A 21,590-nucleotide genomic window follows, 5' to 3' on the forward strand; every position below is an offset into this window, starting at 1 on the left:
GTATAAAGTGAAATAATTTCTCAGCTTCGTAGCATTTACTGATAAATCCCTAACAGGATCTGTTTAATAATTCCTTGTGGTTAATTACAAATGAACAGACAGAGACAGCAATGTGTGAAGGTCAAATTCCCAGACCGGCCTGATCCTGAGATAAAGCAAGAGGGACCGACTAATATTTTACAAACAGCATAAGTGTAAACAGTAATGAGAGTCGCCTTGAGTTATCGAATAGGCTTCATAAAGGTCTATGCATTACAGAACGAGAGAGAGGGGGTGAGAAAGATAGAAGAGAGAGAAAAGAGAGAGGGAGGGTGAGAAAGAAGAGGGGTAGGGAGATGAGTGTAAATAACTTATTAATCTAATTTATGTTCCCTAACGTTGGTTATATTGTGTCTAGGTTAACAATGTGCAGTAATATGTATCCATAGCTACATTATGTATTTTTTACTCCAATGAAATTTAATTTATATAATGCGTGATAAAAAATGTATTCTGGGGTTTGACACAGACTATTTGTTTATTCTGAAAAGGAGGTATATTTACTAAGCCGAAGCTTCAACTCTGTGACTTCACTGAGCATTGTGATGGGTCAATCTCAGATGGCTTGTGAGAAACCATTGTGTCTTATATATGCACATAGTGGCCAAAGAGCTCTACCTCTGTCCTATCTGTGACTTGTTTAGTCAAGTATTATACATAAATGGAGGTTTAACCTTTTAAGTGTTGAGGAAAAAATTTAAATTTTTTAAAGGCACCAGAAAGCTCCTTGCACCTGTCTGGTCCAGAAAATATGTCCTTCCCAAGCAGGTCGCTCGCATAGTTGTGCAAGTCTGACATCTGTATTACATAAGAAACAAGTTCTAAAATAAATAATTACTCAGAAATAAGAGCCAATCTATTTGCTTTTTTTACATAGATTTTAAAGTTTTCCTAGAAACACTCTACGTATCGCGTGGCGCTCTTCTTGCAGCGGGGCGTGTATAAACCCATTCCAGAATGTGACAGCCATGGATCCAAAGAGAGTTCTGTAGCCCGTTTAAACAATGCATTAATAACAAAGGATTAATGACAGTTTAGCTGGCTGCATGAAAAAACATGTATTTACAGTGTACCTTTTATAGTTTGACGCTATAGATTTTTTTTTCTTTAGAGGATTGGTCTCATTAGAAAAACACATGGTGTTAATATGCGTACCTGGCAGGGGCATAACTAGAAACCAATATTGGCCTGGCCTGACAAATGCCCCCCACTTCACCAAGCATCATGTCCCATAGTGCCAACTTCATCCCCACACAGCTCGCCAGTGCCACCTTTTTCCCCAAACAGCTTCTCTGTGTCATTTTAGCCCCAAACAGCTTCTCCATGCCATGCTTGAATGCACGTGACTAAATTAAGTGGACGACATGAAAGGGTATTAAAGGGTTATATTTCAGGGTCAGCTCATTTAGAAAGTTTCCAGGATTGACCATATGGTCACCCTTACAACGTAAATAACAAAAAAACTGCCAGGCAAGTCGGTACCTACTATTTTATTTCAAACTACACCCTCATGTAGCTGTATATTAGCCCAACTTGACATCAGCTCTGTTTGCAAGCATAAATGTCAGAGCGCTCATTGTGTTGGTCCCAGATAAAATGTTCCAGAGTTTGTGGTCTTATTGATAAGTTGGAAACATGAACTTTGCTTCAGTACGTTGCTTGTCTGCATCCAGGCATTATGTGAAACGTATCTTAAATATATAGGGGATGTATCAAATCTTTAAGACTTTTATCATCTGTATCTGTCTTACAAACAGGCATTATCATATGATTCATAATCAAATTTTTTTTTTAAATAGAATATATATATATATATATATATATATATATATAATTTTCCTTGTTTTGCCTGTTCAATTACCTATTAAACATGGCATTATTTGAATTATATTCCACATTAATGTATCTTTTCATAATAAATAAGTTAATTACTTTGAAACTAAGTGCTATCATTTTTTTAATACAAATATAAGCGGTCTAATCATTTAAGTGAAGACAGTAGGCTTTGGTCTGCACATTCAGCATAAAGTTTAATGGATAATTCTGTTTGCAGGTTGTTGGTCGGTGCCCCTCGGACCAAAGGCTTCCCATTGCAGAAAGCGAATGTAACTGGTGGTTTATTTGCTTGTGATGTCACGTCTCCATCATCAACCTGCACACGGATTGTGTTTGATGACTCAGGTAGGTGCAAGTTAATGGTTAACCCCTGAAAACCGACGCGTTTCTCGCCTTTATGGCAGTCATACAATGAATCCTCACTATCACGATCAAAGGTTTGTCTATGTATGCAATTTATATTTGGTGCAGTGAATGCCATTATTATTTATAACTCTAATAGGTTGTGCAATCCTTTAATTGTAAAAAAACCTACCAGAACCTGGTTTCTCCTTATGTTGTGATGTAGACACCAAAAGCCTATTTCTTACATTACATTGGCATGCTGGTACCAGCTAGTATTGGCAAATCATTAATACAAGATGACATTATATAAAAAGCCATTTTAAAAAAAATTCTATTACTGTAGTTATATAGGACTTCAGTACTTATTTATTATTTATTTGATTTCAGTTGACTTAACATCGGAGAGTAAGGAGAACCAGTGGATGGGTGTCAGTGTTCAAAGCCAAGGGCCAGGAGGCAAAGTTGTGGTAAGTTTTATAAAACAGAAGACCAGTTACAAATACACGTTATTTCATCTATTAAGTAATTATATATTTAATCTATATTTCCACATAAATCATAATAGACTCCAACAGACCAGTGCGTGACCTTAGCACAAGGTGGATAGATACATAGACAGAAAATATCTGTGAAACTGAAAGAGCAATTAGTGGCTTTGTGGTGAAAAAAGACATCCTGATACAACAGTAGGTCCACGTGAAACTGATGTTGAGAAGATTAAAGCGCTCTGAAGCCATCAGACACATTGTTTATCCCCCACCTCTGGGCTCTGAATCCTTATACCCGGTTTATTTAATGGATAATCCCTCACTTATACAGAATTTAATTTATTCTAAGAAATGGGTCATTGTTTTAGACTCACGGATTACGACATCCTCGGCTCCAGTACAGATATGCTTAATTTCTTTAAAATAATTCTCTAAATGTTGGGACGCATTCGCTGTAGTAGATATTCATTTCTTTTTTTAATTTTCCTATTCCTATGACATCACTTGTTAATGCGGCACTTATAATTTACATATTGGGGAAACAATTACATTATTCTTATACGTTTGTAAAGATCCTACATAGACCCTACCCCAACGTGTCCATCAAAAGACAGAGAAAGTTCTACTCATCGTAACGAGAACATGTATTTACAGACGTGTGCCCATCGATATGAAAGAAGAAGGTTTGTGAACTCGAACCAAGAATCACGTGATATCACAGGAAGGTGCTATGTACTCAGCCAAGACCTCACTATCACAGACGAAATGGATGGTGGGGAGTGGAATTTTTGCGATGGCCGACTGAGAGGGCATGAGAAATTTGGATCTTGTCAGCAAGGTGTTGCTGCAACATTTACAAAAGATTATCATTATGTAGTGTTTGGCGCTCCTGGAACATACAACTGGAAAGGTAGGACTTTCATGAAGAGGTATATATATATATATTCGTGTATATAAATATACGTTTAAACATGGAATAGTATGAGCAAATTAATTATATTTTTCTAAAAATGTTCAAAATTAGCGTGAACCCTTTTAAACAAATACCCTAATAGCAAATGCTTTCAGTGATTTCTGAGATTTTACATGCATTGTAGTGTAGTGGTGTATGTGTGATTATTACATGGAAATAACACATTTCCTTTTATACATATAAAGTGACCCATGAAGAGTGTAAAAAGAGGCCTTGTTACTATAGCAACCAATGAACTTACCTAATAAGCAGAAACACTCTGGTTCCTATGGCGATAGGAATACTTTCAAAACATTGCACAAAGAACACTTATAAGTTCTCCTTTTTTTGTTTATGTAATTCAGAGAAACTAAACTTTAATAATAAATGTTATCTAATGCTTTATAATAAATACCATTTTAGTAGTGCTCGAGTTTACTGTTGTATCTTCCTGATTGTCCGAAGTATATTATTCATGGAGAAATGGATCCCCTTTTCATAAATTCATACTTCATAATTTTATTATTACAGTTAACTTTTATTCCAGCGACATCCATTATATCAGTTTTTTCCGTCTTCATCCACACCTGCTTTGAAGTGGAATTTGAAATGTACAACTTAGTGTCCCGTACAGCCCCACCAACAAAGCAAATTAAACTACTTTGGAATTACGCTAATATACATTCTTTACCAGTTAAAATAATGAACAAATACTTTTCAAAGACAGAATGCCTGCTTTTGCTATGCTATTCGTTGTTGGACCCCCAAGACCTCTTGTTTGAGACAGCCGAATCCAGAATCTGAGAAACCCCACTTATTTATGTTCATCTTGGCTCATAATTTTTAACAGTTATGGAAGAATATTCGACTTTTCCCTAGTTTCTAGTAAATTTGAATTAGAAATAAAAGTACATTCTGAGAGGTATTTTACATTCAATCCATTGTACATTTTTTTTTCATTGTTTTGTTCATTTCGTCATTTCATCATTGCTTCTTTTACGATTTCATTTCTCCAGGAGTTGTTCGGGCAGAGCACAAAAATAGCTCATTTGATGATCTGTTAATTTTAGAAGATGGTCCATATGAAACTGGTGGTGAAAACAAACGTCTTGCAGAATTAGTTCCCGTTCCAGCTAACAGTTACTTAGGTAATCATACTGCTAGCCGGTAGGCTTATTTTGCGTCTGTCTCAAATTCAGAGTTTTGCTTACCCGTGCCATTGGTAAATAAAGCAAAATCACTCAGGGAACTAATTTACCATTTGCATGCCAGAAGCATGAGCAGTTGGCTCCTGGCTCTCTGATGCGCCTGGCCTATAACTCCTGTGATACCTGTCAGAGCACTGTGGGAGTCACAGTGTAACGCAGCTGGAGTGTCAGAGCTTTCTGCTTCCTACTTGCACCCTCTTCTGGCACCCAAATGGTAAGGATTTTTAACAATGAATCTGTGTGCTCTACAAGTTTATGTTAAAACATTCTGTATCTGGTTTTGTCTTTAAGTTCTCAACTGCACAATTCTTCATCAGATTTAAGTGAAACGTCATAAAGAACATGATCTGCAGTGTCTCCAAGGTTTGGTGATCTTATACACATCAGCAACATAAGATACACTTTAGGATGGAGACGTTATTAATCAGAAACTTGGTTTTCAGGCAGACACTTAAAAGAAAAGTTTTTATATATCTGTATATTTTCCCCCCACACTTTCTCTACTGTTGTATTTTTATGTATGCACATATAGGTCTCCTGTTTATGACAACTGTATCCAGTACGGACCCTGATCAATTTTTGTACAAATCTGAGCCTCCCCGATCAAAGGCTGATAAATCACTAGATGTGATGGCTAATAGCTATTTAGGTTTGTAGGTTGTTCAAAAGAACATGCCGTGGTTTGGTGACATCACATACATTGTAATGGTGACATCATCATTCATGAAACATGTGCCACCCATTTATACCACCAGCACATTCACTCCAGTATCTGGCACTATTGACCGTTTGCCCCATTTTTCATTATGAGCTAAGCACAATTCAGACAAATTTTTTGGATGATCTGGTTATTTTCCAAACTATAAATGACATCAATGGACAACACGTCATTGCATAAAAGGAATTTGAGACATGATGTCATTTCACATTCTGCAGGACAAGTAAAAGCAAAAGATCTATCTGTCACAATGATAACCGCAGCTTTTACTGACTGCTAACTGCACCATTTAACTCTGAAGCAGTGCTAACATCTGTAGACAAATAAATGTATGCCATTATCTTAATGTAACAAGAATCTATTGTTAAACCACCTGCCCACGGCTTTATTTATACGTTCTCCAATTGACGTGTTTGGAATTTGATCCCTGAGGCTACATTAAAGCGTATTGATTGATTTGGGGGTAGTTAAAGGGGACTTGTGACTACCGATAACATAATTTCAGTTAAACTGAAGGAGTAAACTGTTTTCTGTGACTAAATGAGTCCAGTTATCTACTTATACATTTAGGAGACCAGAGAATAAAGCTAAAGAGCTACCCCATGGATTTACCATATGGTTTACAACTCATTTTTACCATTACTGCTTTAGTAACCCTTTCAGTGCCGGATGGGTGAGTAGTACACTGCATAGCTAATTCTAAAGCTGGACTTTTGTCCACTCTTCTGGCCTTCAAAGGGTTAAACTTGGTATCTGTCTCATGCACCTAATTGCCGTTACTTATTTTATTTGTCTCCGTTATTACTTTGCATTGTGTTCTACATATGCATGTGGGGTGACTATACATGTCATTTATCATGTTTGGCAAACTGTCATACTGTTCATGAAGCGGCATCATTTGTAAAGTAGTTGCAGTAGCGTAATCCTGGCCGTATACTCTGGTTGTGGACCAATAGGACATTTCCAATTCCAACAAGAGAAAGGCTTTGTATTCTATAGCTTTTTATTAATGGCGTTGTGAACCTGCTCGCATATGCAAATGATTAGCTGTAGTGAATAGTTATTCATTTGCATAAGCGGATAAGATATTATAAGATTTCCCCCTAACTGATGCATTTGGTAGATATTAGTATTCCAAATCAGTGTAATTCTTGCGGCTTCATGAATAGTTCCCTATAACTACCCCTGTGTCTGGCACACAAAGTCAGCCATAGCACCCATCTTCCCACTGACAGGTGTTGCTGTTTTTTCATTTGTTCTGTGTAATGTTTTTAGGATTCTCTTTGGATACTGGCAAAGGAATAATCTCACAAGATGAAATGACCTTTGTTTCGGGTGCTCCAAGAGCTAATCACAGTGGAGCGGTGGTCCTCCTGAGCAAAAACCCTCCCTATGAAAGGATGCTGTCTCCAGAACATATATTTGAAGGGGAAGGTCTGGCCTCTTCTTTTGGTTACGATGTAGCCGTGGTTGATCTGAATAGTGACGGGTAAGCATTGCTCTGCTTTAGGAACACAAATCAAAGAAAACTGGAGGCATGAGTTGACCACGTAGTTTCTTCAGAGTAAGATATAGTGAATACGTATCATGATAGCTTTGCTTTCGAGCAAAACTCCATAAATTACCAATTGGTGGTAAACGGGCAGAAAAATAATCCTAGGTACTGTACCACTGCTATAAATCCTCCTGGGGATTTGGGTCGAAACGGTGTCATGATGCAATGTGTCATATTAAAGGATTTCCTTTTGTGGAACCACCGTAATTGTTTTCTATTTTTAATGTGGATAAATAAAAGCTGACCAGGATTATTGTGCCATGGGGAGTCTGCAGGCTGTTTTTGCTAAAACATATGAGGTACTAAGTGACACAAACATCAGATAAGAATTTGGCAGGAAGAAGGACTTCTGCTCACACCGTTACAAACTGCAGGACTGGGTCTCGTATCCTTCCTGTGAGTCAGCCTTTCATCCCGCAGACATGTGTGAATTCAATTGTTGCCGTAGCATGTAAAGTATTACTAATTGTAATCTTCTCAACTAAACCCCAGATAAAATCTGTCATAACTATGTATTAAAACTAAGGCAGCAATAAAGGCTAGAGAAGACTTTGTGGCTTTTTTTCGTGGCGATGATTTGGCCACAGAACCTCAATATTCCAGTCATTTAAAAACAATGTGGAATGAATACATTATATAACTTTTACCATTTCTACTCTAATTACCCTTAAGAAATCCCTGGTCAACTGCTGCCTTTAGCATTGTTGGATTACAAGTGCCATGTTGCTCCACCACTTTGGCCCTGCTGGACCATTTAGTCCCTGAACACCTGGAGGGTTGCATTTCCCTATCGCTGTCTTAAGGAAATCTCTGGCAGGTTGCTACTTTATGAACACAGATGATTCCAAGTTTTGGAATCTGGGCTTATCGGAGGTTCCCTGAGGGCTGGTTGCATACGCTGTGACCTTTTAACTTTGTGTTATATTTAACAGGGATTTGTAATTCTTTCCCTAGGTGGCAGGACATTGTTGTTGGTGCGCCTCAGTTCTTTGATAAGAATGACAAAGAAATTGGAGGGGCTATTTATGTATATATCAACCAAATGGGCAAATGGAATGAAGTCAAGCCAATCCGCATTGAGGGGACTAAGGATTCCATGTTCGGTGTTTCTGTAAAGAACATTGGAGATTTGAATCAGGATGGATTCCCTGGTAAGAATATAGAATGTGAACTGTTATGGATTTTGAAAATACTGCAAGTACCTTTTGCTTTTAGTCAATGATATAGTTTCAAGGGCCTATAGGAAAATGGCTATTGACATCTAGCTTCCAGTGGAGATAGTCTAAAGACCATTTCTCGACCTCTGAGCTCTTAAAAGCTTATGTGATTGTTAATTTTTTATATATATATAATTAGCAATACTTTGCAAAAGTTTTAGGCAGGCACCTGTTTGGTATAATTGTTTAATCATACACCTAACTATATGCCTACAAACTCCCTGCTTTTGTGCTGGTCTCACCAAATATTGATTTGATTTAGATTTTTCTTCTGTTCACTCGCTTTGCATTTTGTTAAATGCACAGTACTGTATACTCTTAGATGTACCTGTAAATGCATATTTAAGGCATTTCAGTGCACATTCACGCACACGTATGTAACATTAACTCCCGCTGTTTTCAGTGGATGCTCGTATTCCGCCTATGCGATTGGAGCTGTTATGTTCCACTGACCATGCTTGGGCAGCGTACCTACGTTTTGTTGACTGTTTTGTAAAACCAGAGAACACAAAGCTGTACAATTTAAATGGGGCAGTTAACACATACATAGCAATATACATTAATACATACAGATACATCCGGAGTTTAGAACCCTGCCCAATAGCCACCATCTTGCCTTACAGTACTTAATACAAAGCTCAAGGCCGAAATGATGGGCTTTTGAGGGCCCTGCTCGGGAGCTTACAAATTTAGGGGTAAAAAAGTAAGATGTGAAGCCTGTCTTCCAACTATGTTTAAAAAATGAACGCATGTATACATTCCTTACCGATTTATATGGCGCCATCATTTTGGACTCACAAAAACAAAAGTAGAAGAGGCCTCTGTTTAAGCAAGCTTACAATCTAAAATTTACTAGAGTCCACGGAAAGTGGACTTCAACAGGCGTTTATCTTATCAGTTTGCCCCGGAATAACTCGATAGATATGATCTATTGGCTTTATATACGTTAACAGTTTTTCCAGCTCAGTCCATTACACTTTTAAAGGGTTAATTTGTTTTTAGACATTGCGGTTGGAGCCCCTTATGATGATGAATTTGGAAAAGTGTATGTGTTCCATGGAACAAAGGATGGGATAAATAGAAAACCAGCTCAGGTAAGGGCTTTGTTCCTTCATATTGCCCACTCCACTGTAAATGTACTCTTTAACGACCTTCGCGAAATCATGCAACAAAAATTTGTATTTGCATTTATTCTTCCAGATAAAATGAACACGGTTCAGCTACCTACTTCTCACTCAGTGTTTTGTCTGATTTGTCCTCAACACAAATCCTGGAGATAATGTGATTTTAGCTGATAAATAATGTATAATATCTTTTTTTCCCTTTTCGAAGGTTCTTGAGGGAAGAAGCACAAATACAAAGTCCTTTGGGTATTCCATTGCCGGAAATATGGATTTGGACAAAAATACCTATCCAGATCTTGCAATTGGATCCCTGTCAGATTCTGTAAATGTATTCAGGTATGTGACGGCCTTTAAAAACCTCCAGCACGTAGAAGGTTTGGCCACTGTACACATTCTTATACCTTTCATATTTCTTTTAAGATCACGTCCGGTTATCAACCTGAAGAAGACCATTAAAGTCACCCCAGATAAGATAGACTTTAACAAGAAGAACTGTGACGCTCCCAGTGGAATCTGGTAAAAAAAAAACATAAGATACATTCATAGAAAAATACTTTCCATTGATTAGGAAGTAGCTCTAAAATTCTATTTTTCACCAAAGGGTATTACAGTTTTTGTAAACACAAGGCAAACTCTATTTAATAGAATAAGAAACAATGAACAATGAAGCTTGAGCGCTTAGAGCAGTTTACAGCAACATAGACTACAATAAATGTAAAAGGTTTCAGATTAAATGGCACTGACACTCCAGAGAAAGCTTTCTCAGGTAATAGGGTCCCAAAGTTATCAATAATGGAAAAAGAAAATAAACATTCATACTATTCATTCAGTTTAGTTCCGGTTTCCTAGTGTTCTGCTGTTCTGTAAAACCTGTATCCTGAAGATAAGTATCAAATATTACATGTCGCCATTTAGTGTACTAAATAAGTCTAAGCAGTGCTTAAAGACTAAATAGCAATATATAGTTTGGAAACCCATATGTATAGCATGGGGACAGCCATCTTAACTTGCTTTTCAGAGTATATGAATGAAAATAATGATTTATTCTCACTGGCCCTTGGCAATGGCAATTGATCTGGCTGTGGTTGTCAATATGTGGGGAGAAGAAGAGAAGATAACACCAGAACTTCATGTAAATGCTAATTCTGCCACATTTTGCCATGGGTCTCAGTTTTATAGTCCCTTACTTTAAATCAAATATCTCTAAAACAATTGTACTGAACAACAAAGAAAAACGTTTTAAAAGTGCTAGATCACATTCAAGTGCTGTCCCTATGTTATCGGTTCATTTTAACTTTTTTTTTTTTTTTGTTCTTCAGTTTGGACGTTGAAGCTTGTTTTGAATATACATCAAAATCCAAAGATTATAATCCTTTTCTGAGTAAGTGTGTTTTTTCCACATATGATCCATACTTTAATTCATGTTGATAAGTGAAGGTTTTCGAAATTCTGAAAGTGGCTGGGTGCTGTTGTCCCACGAGAACATTTCTCCTTACAGTTCTATTAGATTACCATATACATGACAACATGCTGTAGGAATATTTTTAATTTTTTATTCACAATACAATATATTATTTTTATACAATATGCTCATTTAAAAATAATGTATTTATTAACAACACTTTGGGAAAATTACCACGGCAAGTCAGGAAATTCTTCTTCCATTAGACATGTCAGTAAAAGCAAAAGTAGTCTTCAGATATTCACTCATTTTGATTTGACATCATAAATGGCACCTTTAGTGAATACACTGCTTGCAAAGCCACTTATAAATTAAAAGCCACTTATAAAGCCACTTATAAATTATCGATATCTTCAAGGTCAGTGCTTGTCAGATCTCAGGATCCATCTCTAGGGTTGTAACTTTTTATTGGCTTCTATAAAAAAACAAGCTCACTTTTAAATCCTTAAATAATTTTTCAGCCACATTGACCGTATAATTGTTTGACTATTTTTTACATTACAAAATAGGAATTAATTGTCCTTAGTTAACGAGTTAATGCCCATTTATTATTGAATTTATTAAGTTTGAGCAACACTCCATTATTATTTGTGATTGTTTATGTCCGTGTGTTGAGGCTGCAGCACACCTTAAATTATTTTGTATAATTAAGTGCTTATTATCACTCTTTTTTTTTTTTTTTGCCCAATTGATTAATTTAATGTAAAATTTGCCAGCATACCTCGGCAACGGACACTATGTAGTTCGTTCTATATGCATATTTTCCGTAACCTACGTAATTCTCAGGCATTATTCTGTAGAGCATTCTGTTCAAAATCATGAATCGCCTCTCCGTTTGTTTATCAGCTCTCAGCTACACATTTGAAGTTGAAAGTGAACGACAAAAGCTAGCTTTGCCATCAAGGGTTCAGTTCAAGAATCTTCCCTTTGAAAATCAGATAACAAAAACTATTGACCTCCAGGGGCAAAATCAGCAGAAGTGTGTCCAAACCTCACTCCAGTTACAGGTAAGAGCTAAAGCAACGCGGGTGTCTGAGGACAGTTAGTATCTGAAATAATGGTGACCAAATTGTGCAACAAAAGCACGAGGGGACAGAAGAGCAACTTTACTCACCATATTTGTACATAATGTTCTTAATATATATATTTTACAGGAGCCCATTCGAGACAAACTCCGCCAGATCCCTATTTCTGTATCTGCAGAAATTAAATCTGCTCGTTTATCTAGGCAACGAAGTGGCCAGCTTCCACAACTGGTTCCAATTCTGAATCAAAATGAGCCAAAAACCACTACTGCCAATGTAAGTGTTCATACCGTAAATTGACTATATATGTGCACTGATTTTAAAGTGGATAATCACTAATTTGAAGACCCATGCTTCCAAGAGACCACCATAGCCGTACCACCCGAGAGGGGCGTTTACCTTTGCATGTGAAGAGTTGTATATCAGATCAATGTTTCTTAACCCATCAGAAGCCTATGGCTTCCACGCTAGCCTTCCATTTCTGTAAGAGAAGTATTCATAGACCCTGATTCCACAGAATAACTGTTTGCTTCAGCTGTGACAAGCTTAGTAGCCCTATCAGCCATCACTGTCCTAATTTAAAAGCCACTGATAGCCAGACAGTGATTTTATTCTTTATATGTCTGTTTATCTATCTATATGGAGAACACGAGCTGAAGCACCCCCAGCAGGGAAACAAATGTTAATTTGTACATTAAAAAATGATGATAAAAACTAGTACCCACTTATTGGGTACATTTTAGAGACTCATAGTATATTTGAAACATGATGTTTTATATTATATTAAATATTCCGTTTTGAGGGCTATTTTTGCTAGAACAGATAGATGCATCACTCTTCTACTGATGCTGAGTATGTAACTCGAGAACTACTCAGTGGTATCAAGAGACGTACCAGAGGCTCACAAGCTACCTTTCGGAGAACTTAGTTGTAGACGGTACCTGAACCAAAATTCATAGATTTCCATTCTATCCCACAGGTAGAATCAGAAACAAGAAAACAAAGTAACAAATGTTTAGTACACAATAAACATCAATAGGGAGTACTAAGGAGATGAACATCGTCAAGACATGCGGCAAAAAATAGCTCAGAACATTATTGATGTTCCCTTAATTAATAATTGGGAGTTAAGCTATAAATCTATTTACTTTTGGGTCATAGATATAAAAAAAATTAAAAAAAAAGCAATTCTAGAATTCTTTAATAGTCCCTTAAAGGTTTTTCGAGGTATGTTATGGGCCATACCATTTTGGTTCTGTTTCAGAAATGTTGCATTTTAGGGTTAGAGAGGTGTTTACTTTTACATGTAAAATAATCTTCCAACCTGAGCATTATTCTGTAAATGCTGCTATGCATATTTCTGGTTAATACGTCTCTGATATAATCTTCTTCAGGTCCAGTTTCTAAAAGAAGGATGTGGAGAAGACAACGTATGTAACAGCAACATGAGAATGTCCTACAAGTTCTGTACCAGAGATGGACCTGAAACCTTTACTGAATTACCCAAGTGAGTGTGACTACATGCTGTTGTAATCTAGATTTTTGTTTATTGTTAAGTTTTGTTTTTACCAATTATTGTTGTTTATTTTTTTGACAGAGAAAATGGAGTCCCGGTCTTGTCTCTCAAAGATCAGAAAGATATTGCTGTAGAAATAACAGTTACCAATAACCCATCAGACCCGACAAACCCTAAAAAGGATGGGGATGATGCCCACGAAGCCAGACTTACTGCAGATTTACCAAATGCCTTGTCTTACTCATCCATGCGTGATCTGTCCCACAGTCCTGTAAGTAACCATGGCTGTAGTTATGGGAATGTGGTGATTTTTTTGTTTTAGCTCTGCTGTTAATTATGTTGTTTTTTTTCTCCAAATACAGGAAAAACAATTTATTTGTACATCAAATCAAAACGGGTCCAAAGTAGGATGCGAACTGGGAAATCCATTTAAAAGAAATGCTAATGTAAGTCGATTATATATTTGTATTAATTTGTATTTTATATAGATAGAGCAAGTCGGGAACACTAAACTGTCCCTTTAATATGCATTCTTCTTTACCGGGGCTGTCAAGGACATTAAACTGCCCCTTAAATTGTATTGTTGGTCAATGTTTTAGGGCCAGGAGCCACATACATGATCTCTTCCAAATCAACATATTGAAAATTGATCTGGAGTGGCACCTCTTGGATGTTAAGAAACCCTTACCTGTTACACTGATCAATGAATTTAAAATAATGTTGCTTGTTACTGGAAGGATTCAGCAGTGGAATAACGGATTCCCTTTATATAAATATCTTTATTTTTCACAGATTACATTTTACCTTATTTTGAGCACAAACGAGATATCGGCGAACACTACTGACCTGGAAGTTCTTCTCAATTTGGAAACGTATGTTGGTTATGAAACAGTTTATTGATATTTTTAATCAGGTTTGCGATGGCTACCATGTGAACATTTCATTTTTATTGCAGAACGAGCTCCCAAGCCAACCTTGCTCCAGTGGTAGCCAAAGCTCGGGTGGTTGTTGAACTGCTTCTTTCGGTCTCGGGGTAAGTTAGCTTAGCAGGACATGCTAGGCTTTTGGAAAGGTTATTCAAGAGAAACAAGTTCTTTGCACTATAGAACACAAAGTTAAAATATATCCATAGGGAAACAAACCAGTGGGATTCAGGAAGCAATTATTACAGGCAAAAAGATCTCCAAGGAGCCCCATGCATATTTACTCAATAATAATCTAGTAGAGGCTCAAAAAACTATATGACTAAACTAGTATGCAGACAATGCAAGCTTTTAACCCCTTCACGACACGGCCCGTACATGTATGGGCTCACAATGTATGTCCTTCATAGGTTTAGGGACAACTCGTTGTTCTTAAGGGGTGAAAACCAACCAAGGAGCCAGGTTAAAATATGATATACAAGTCTATCTATTGGTTTGTAACAATATAGCCGCTTAGCAATTACTGAAGAACTAAGAAGAGCTTTATAGCCGGTTGTGAGAATGGATGAAAAAATGCCAGCTAGAACTTACACAAATTAGATCTTTATTTATCTAAAACGCAAACCAGTCTGGTAAATAAAAAGATCTCATTTGTGGAAGTTCCAGCCGACGTTCCTATTGTGAGTTCTTCAGTGATTGCTTTGCTGAAATATTGTTACAGACCAATAAATACACCTGGATCATATTTTAACCAAGTGTTTATTTTTCTGCAAACAATTATTACAGGAAATTATGATTAATACTTATCAATTCTACTTAATAATGTTCCAAAACTTCTGTTTTTAGGTATTGATTTTTTTTGTTGCATAGCGACCTAAAGTTTAATATATTTAGTAACTGAACTTGGCTAAAAGCAAGTGAGTAACTTGGCTCTAGGTCTTTCTCTAGGTCAGAGTATGGGTCTTATCTGGAATTCACTGTTCGGTGAATAAACATGAAGACACGCATACCTCTTTGTCACTTTCTGTATTTACTCTACACTTACCTGTTGCACAAACTCGTTTTTTGTCTTTTTCAGAGTTGCCAAGCCATCTCAGGTGTACTTTGGGGGAAATATTGTTGGAGAAAGTGCTATGAAATCAGAAGATGATATTGGAAATTTAATTGAATTTGAGTTCAGAGTGAGTATATCATTTATTTCTACAGCATATATTTCATATTTGTTTTACAAGCTTAGAGCGCCCCCTCTTGGACTGAGATTAAAAGATGTTACTATTAGAGAGATTTGTGAAGAAAATATTTGCTCCTGCACGTTCTGGAGGTTATGGGGCACTGATCAAGAACAGTTTCTTTCAAATCTAGCCTGTAAAAAAACTCATATTGTGATTGTGAGTAATGGACATTGCGATATAAAGTAAATTTATACAAAAAAGTGTTCTTCTACAGTATCTGTAAATATGATAATATAATAGGTTAAATGGTTTGACCAAGCTCTTCAAACGAATTCTGAAGAAATGTGTAAATTGCATACAAAACAATTCTTACATCTATGACTTTATCAAGTGCAGCGAAACATATTTCTTGGAATGTTACGCCTTATGTTGATTTTCCAAGAGATGGAAGCCTCTGTGTTACACTAATTTACTCATCATGTCTCAAGTGAGTAGCCCATGGGTAATATTAGGTTTTTACTCTCTGCGTTTCCGAGATCTACCGCCACAGGTGATCATGAACTCTACAAGTTCTGCAATATCTGCAGTGTTTTGGGAACATACAAAACAATTTAACAATATCAAGTGTAGCCAAAAGGAAGTAAAAGGTAAAGAGCGACCTGTAGTCCATTCTAGATGTCAAAGGCCACTTGGGAAAATGATACTTAAAGCAATCACTATGGAAACCAAATTGAGTACATTTAACAAAAAGCACATGGACCTCATATATCCTTTTCTCATATATTTCACAACCTTTCATTTTTTACCCTAGATAACTAATTTTGGACGGCCTCTTAAAGCACTTGGCACAGCATTTTTGGATCTTGAGTGGCCAAAGGAAATTACCAACGGGAAGTGGCTGCTGTACTTGATGAAAATAGACTCTAAAGGGTTGGATAAAGTGACTTGTCGGCCTGCTGGTGAAATCAATAAATTGAAACTTTTGGTATGTTGACACTTCCTACCACTCTTATTTTGTGTCCCTTAGCAGAAATAAAAGTTGTGATGGTTAAATTGGAGGCACAAAAGTGTGCATTTTAAAATGATCTACAATGTATTTCTGTTTTATAATCAAATGTATTTGTGGGTTTATGGATCCGCTATATTAGTTTTGTGCCTGGAGTAGCTGGCACATAGGTTGTACATGCGTGTACCGCGGGGGAACTTCATGGCTATTAGAACTATACATTTTGCTGCGGAACATATATCTCTATAATTACAGCACCTTTCAAATGATATTAATTTATAACGTGTACAGAATCCCACATGTGAAAATATGTATACTAAAATAGTGTTTTATTTACATGACTGCAGCATTGTGCTCTCATCTATTGATAACATGTTTTGTGTTGTGGTCTCTTCAGTGATGGTTATACTATTCTTTCTGATAGGAGTCTGGAAAGACGAGAAGCAGACGCGAGATTAGTGAAAAGCAGAGTGGAGATGAGAAAACATTTTCCCTCTTTTCTGAAAGAAAGTACCTGACATTGGTAAGAGTCCAATGCCTGATTTGATACAGAGATGGAAGACCTGTCGGTGATCCCTTTAGTTGGTTGCCTCAGGCCCTGGGTTGCAGGTGACATCATAACATAGAGATTTAAGGGGCCATCACAGTGCAGCCACAAGCCATGTGGGGAGAGCAGAGATTTCAGCAAGCTGGCCCCCATGTGCACTTGAGCATGAGGTCTGTCTGTCCTGGGGCACAGACTTCTCTCAACACTCCATCACACTTCTTGTCTGCAGGCTGACTGTATGTGCCATGATATGACATCATATCCCAACGCTTGACATCATACAGCAGTGTACACAAGTGGTAGCTGTAACAGAGGCTTGGGGGGTGCTTAAGATTTCATTTTGACCTGATTTACCTGTATATACTTCACTCTACCTGGGCTGTTCATTACTAATGAATTCAACCAGGGCCTCAAATGTTTTCTTTTGATTCCAGGACTGTAATAACCATGCGCGATGTGTAACCATAAGATGCCCACTCCAAGGCCTGGACAGTAATGCAGTCATTGTGGCACGGTCCAGATTATGGAACAGCACGTTTCTAGAGGTAATGCATGTAGAATTTATCATCAATCCCCAAGACCTGAAACAATCAAATGAATGTTTAAACATATCTTAATGTGTTACTCGGTAATATTTTATTTCACATTAACTTTTATGTTCCCATCTCCTGTGTCTCTTGTATGCTGGAGAGATGTAGCTTCACCTCCATGACATCACTTTGCATTAGTGAGTTTCTCCTGCAAGAAGCGTTTGGTTGACCCTGTATAATGCATAGCTGATGAGATTTGTTTTAGAAAACAGCCCTTTTTGTTTGAGAAACTGACATTTTAGTGAAAAAGTCCACTATCTAATCACAGAAGACACCTTGTGTTCAGGGATCTGCCTGGAAAAGCAGCTTGCAACTTCTAAAATGCAAGTTACTTTCTCAAATTACAAAATGCCTCCTAAAATAAGCCATCCCAGAATCCAGGGATTCCAGTAAATTTGCTATATTTTTTTATAAGCTTTGTTTGCTCAAAATTCCCCTTTTGTGTAACAGGAATATGCAAAGATGAATTACCTTGACATCCTAGTGAAAGCATCGATTGCCATAGACACAACTGCTCAAAACATTAAAATGTCAAAAGAGGGGTACCAGGTAAGATAATCTCTCCATTGCTGATTTTTTTTAATTTTACTTGCTTGGAAAATATAAGAATGAACATTTTATTTTACATGTCATCAAGAAGTGTATGGGGAATAACCAAGTGCATGAAACATGGACGGCAGTGAATTTATAACTGGCTATTGGTTTTAACATTACAAGGCCATGGTGGAGAATACAGTACTGAATGGCCACAGTGACACAATAATGTAAGCTTGATAGAACATCCATATTTTGATCCTTACAGGTGCGTCTGACTGTTTTCCCTGAGAAGACAGTAGCTCAGTACACAGGAGTGCCTTGGTGGATTATATTGGTTGCCATTCTCGCTGGGATCTTGATGCTGGCTCTTTTGGTCTTTCTACTATGGAAAGTGAGTACATGTTATATTGATATTATACATTATATTGTATGATATTATACATTATATTGTATGAGTGTAGATATCCTGTTATATCTCTTAGTCACAAATCCTTTTATTTATTAACATTAGTTATTGAATTACCTTACCTTAAGTAGATTTTTTATGTCATTGACTCGACTTGCGTCCAAGCATAGTACTTAGATGGGTGACGATGTGTTTTGATAGCTCTCCCCCTACTGAAAAGATGTGAGGTTCCATGTATTCTTCCGGTTGCTCATGGAATACATCCGTCCCATAAATGCAGAGACGTTCCAGTGTTACCAGATAGACATTTCCTATTTTCTGTCTGAATGTATGTGTGTAAGCATTTACCATTGTGTTTTTATCTCATAAGCTGGTGATATCATTTAAGTCTTTGTGTGAATTCAATCATTTTAAGTTTAACCAATTATTATTTAATAAATTATTTAATTCAATCATTTAATTACTGAAAGAGCTTTGTTAATGTTTCATCAAACATCCCAATCCTTGCAATGTATTAAATAACCTTGATTCTTTGTAGTGTGGTTTCTTCAGGAGAGATAAGAAAGATCAGTTTGATGCTGCCTATCACAGGGCTGAGATCCACACTCAGCCATCTGATAAAGAGAGACTAACTACCGATGCATAATATTGATCACCATTCTGTGATTTGGTAATTGATTATATTTCATTGCCTGCTGCGGGACGTGGTTTTGGCTGCAGGGTTTTTTGGAATTTAACAACGGCCGCTTCTTCTGTGCAGAACTTCTATTAATTGCTGGATTTATGTGTGGGCTTGCATCGTTTGGACCTGTAATAATAATAATAATCTGGAAACACACATATTAATAAATTACAACTGGTATCTCCATATCTTGAGCAAAGTTTAGGAGCTAAAGCTGCTGCAAAAACTAAATCCCACAATGCACGGCCACCCCAGGACTCCCATCATGCGGAGTCAACATCATAAGGGTAAAAATCACTCCCAGTACATCTGTACAATCCGTGTCATTTATGAATTACATTTGCCTATCTAGTTATTGAGATGTCTTATTCTATAAATTATAACATTTGAGCAGTTCTAATGAACAATGTGTGTGTTTCCATGTCTGTGTTAAATCTCTTAAGTCTATACTTGTTTTCTACGGGTGATCTCCTGTCTTACTGGTTATTTATTTCTCCGCTTAATTTGCATTATGTTATAAAGAAAATTCACTTGCAGTAAGAAATACACACGTGTAATATTTTTGCATCGTTGAAGTTCTCATGATGTCTTTAATTATTATAATATATTATAAAGTGCACTGTTAATGTTTGGTTATATACATTCACAGCATATAACATATATTGCTAAAATATGATTATTAGTTTTTTATATTGGGTTATAAGCCCCTCATTCTCATTTTCTTCTGAGCTCCTTATCGACAGTGATTTATTGTATAGGGTATATAAAATCTGCCCATTTACATGGGTTGGTTCAGATCCCCGGCCCTGTTCTATGGTCTCGTTAATACTGTTTTATCCTCAGCTCTTAAGGGCTCCCTTAGGGTGGAAAGGGAACAGTTGGCATAAAATACATTTCCAAAACCCTTACAATTATTTAATGCATTTGTTAATAGATTTGGTAGTGAGGACTCGTAATACTTTAACTTAAGTTAGAATACTGAAACGTGTAAAGAGTAGAGCTTTTCCTCTTCAAGTGTTCCCTGTGCTAGATAAATGGATGGATAGATGGATAGATGGATGGATTGATGGATGGATGGATAGATGTATAGATGGATGGATTGATGGATGGATGGATGGATGGATAGATGGATTGATGGATGGATGGATGGATGGATAGATGTATAGATGGATGGATAGATGGATGGATTGATGGATGGATGGATTGATGGATGGATGGATGGATGGATGTATAGATGGATGTAAAGATGGATGGATTGATGGATGGATGGATAGATCACATGAGAGAGTGCTTCCAGACTTGTTACTATATTCACTACTGCTTCACTACTGACTACACACTTGGCATGGATGAGCAAACTTCTGCTTCGACTCTGCATCCAATATCTTAACCAAATGAATATTGTAGTTTGCGTGCGTTTCTCAATGACTCTGGTCCTGTCTCTCTTTGCAGTGTGGATTCTTTAAACGGTCCAGGTACGATGACAGTGTCCCAAGATACCACGCTGTACGAATTCCTAAAGAAGAACGCCAGGTCAAAGATGGCAAACCCAACAAAAGCAATGAAAAAAAACAATGGGTCACAAAGTGGAATGAAAATGAAAGTTATTCCTAAGGATATTTTTTATTTATTTATTTGTTGAAAAATTGACTAAACGGTTGTGTTGTGGGTATGTGAATGAAACATGGGCTTCTGTCTTATTGGGCTCAGGATAGTATTCTCTATTCTAGGGATATGAAAATTGAAAGAGATTTAAAATGTAAACCAGAAAGGCATGTGAAATCAGTCTTGACATTGCAGGGGTCCTGCAGTATGTGTTTTATATAGCTAACAGGGGTTATTGGTTGATGCACAAACGCTGGAGGTCCATTGCTGACTTTACCTGCCATGTGTCAGATTTCTTGAAGACAATGAGTATGAGTCTCCACTTACCATACCTTAGTACATATCTCCTCCTCCAGTGTTGGTGGTGCGTATACTCTCTGTCTAGAAAGAGCCCTGGTAGCTATGCGGGTAAGATGATAATAAGCAATAAAGAAGGAGGCAGCCATGCGGGTTCTCAGTAGAACTTCTCTTTGAATCCATGTCTGTTTTCAGTCATTGAGGTCTCCAGTATGGTCTTTCATTCCTAACGGATGATCCCACCTTGCTGGCCTGTAGTCAATCTGCCTTAATGTACAGCTCTTGGTATCCATGATTGTACTAGTGTATTACACTGTGATAAATTTCAATTTACTGTAAA

The 21,590-nt window shown here is 37.0% G+C and overlaps 1 protein-coding gene across 2 annotated transcripts in view; it reads left to right on the plus strand.

Moving 5' to 3' along the window:
- The window catches only part of ITGA6 (integrin subunit alpha 6), a 37,166-nt gene extending 15,576 nt beyond the window's left edge, over positions 1 to 21,590 (plus strand). The window contains exons 2-26 of one of the 2 annotated variants that reach the window (XM_053470494.1): positions 2,093 to 2,220; positions 2,608 to 2,687; positions 3,363 to 3,618; positions 4,677 to 4,808; positions 6,862 to 7,075; positions 8,096 to 8,292; positions 9,361 to 9,452; positions 9,691 to 9,818; positions 9,903 to 9,998; positions 10,802 to 10,863; positions 11,791 to 11,951; positions 12,099 to 12,245; positions 13,364 to 13,476; positions 13,567 to 13,756; positions 13,848 to 13,931; positions 14,278 to 14,357; positions 14,441 to 14,518; positions 15,487 to 15,589; positions 16,392 to 16,565; positions 17,011 to 17,109; positions 17,568 to 17,678; positions 18,174 to 18,272; positions 18,526 to 18,651; positions 19,205 to 19,336; positions 20,801 to 20,923. In XM_053470494.1, coding sequence (XP_053326469.1) covers positions 2,093 to 2,220; positions 2,608 to 2,687; positions 3,363 to 3,618; positions 4,677 to 4,808; positions 6,862 to 7,075; positions 8,096 to 8,292; positions 9,361 to 9,452; positions 9,691 to 9,818; positions 9,903 to 9,998; positions 10,802 to 10,863; positions 11,791 to 11,951; positions 12,099 to 12,245; positions 13,364 to 13,476; positions 13,567 to 13,756; positions 13,848 to 13,931; positions 14,278 to 14,357; positions 14,441 to 14,518; positions 15,487 to 15,589; positions 16,392 to 16,565; positions 17,011 to 17,109; positions 17,568 to 17,678; positions 18,174 to 18,272; positions 18,526 to 18,651; positions 19,205 to 19,312 — 3,058 coding nt within the window. In that variant the 3' untranslated portion in view covers positions 19,313 to 19,336; positions 20,801 to 20,923. Of the gene's footprint in view, positions 1 to 2,092; positions 2,221 to 2,607; positions 2,688 to 3,362; positions 3,619 to 4,676; positions 4,809 to 6,861; positions 7,076 to 8,095; positions 8,293 to 9,360; positions 9,453 to 9,690; positions 9,819 to 9,902; positions 9,999 to 10,801; positions 10,864 to 11,790; positions 11,952 to 12,098; positions 12,246 to 13,363; positions 13,477 to 13,566; positions 13,757 to 13,847; positions 13,932 to 14,277; positions 14,358 to 14,440; positions 14,519 to 15,486; positions 15,590 to 16,391; positions 16,566 to 17,010; positions 17,110 to 17,567; positions 17,679 to 18,173; positions 18,273 to 18,525; positions 18,652 to 19,204; positions 19,337 to 20,800 lie in introns of both variants that reach the window. The other variant, XM_053470493.1, reaches the window with a different exon arrangement.

Source organism: Spea bombifrons, chromosome 7 (assembly GCF_027358695.1).
Source record: "Spea bombifrons isolate aSpeBom1 chromosome 7, aSpeBom1.2.pri, whole genome shotgun sequence".
Classification (NCBI taxonomy): domain Eukaryota; kingdom Metazoa; phylum Chordata; class Amphibia; order Anura; family Pelobatidae; genus Spea; species Spea bombifrons.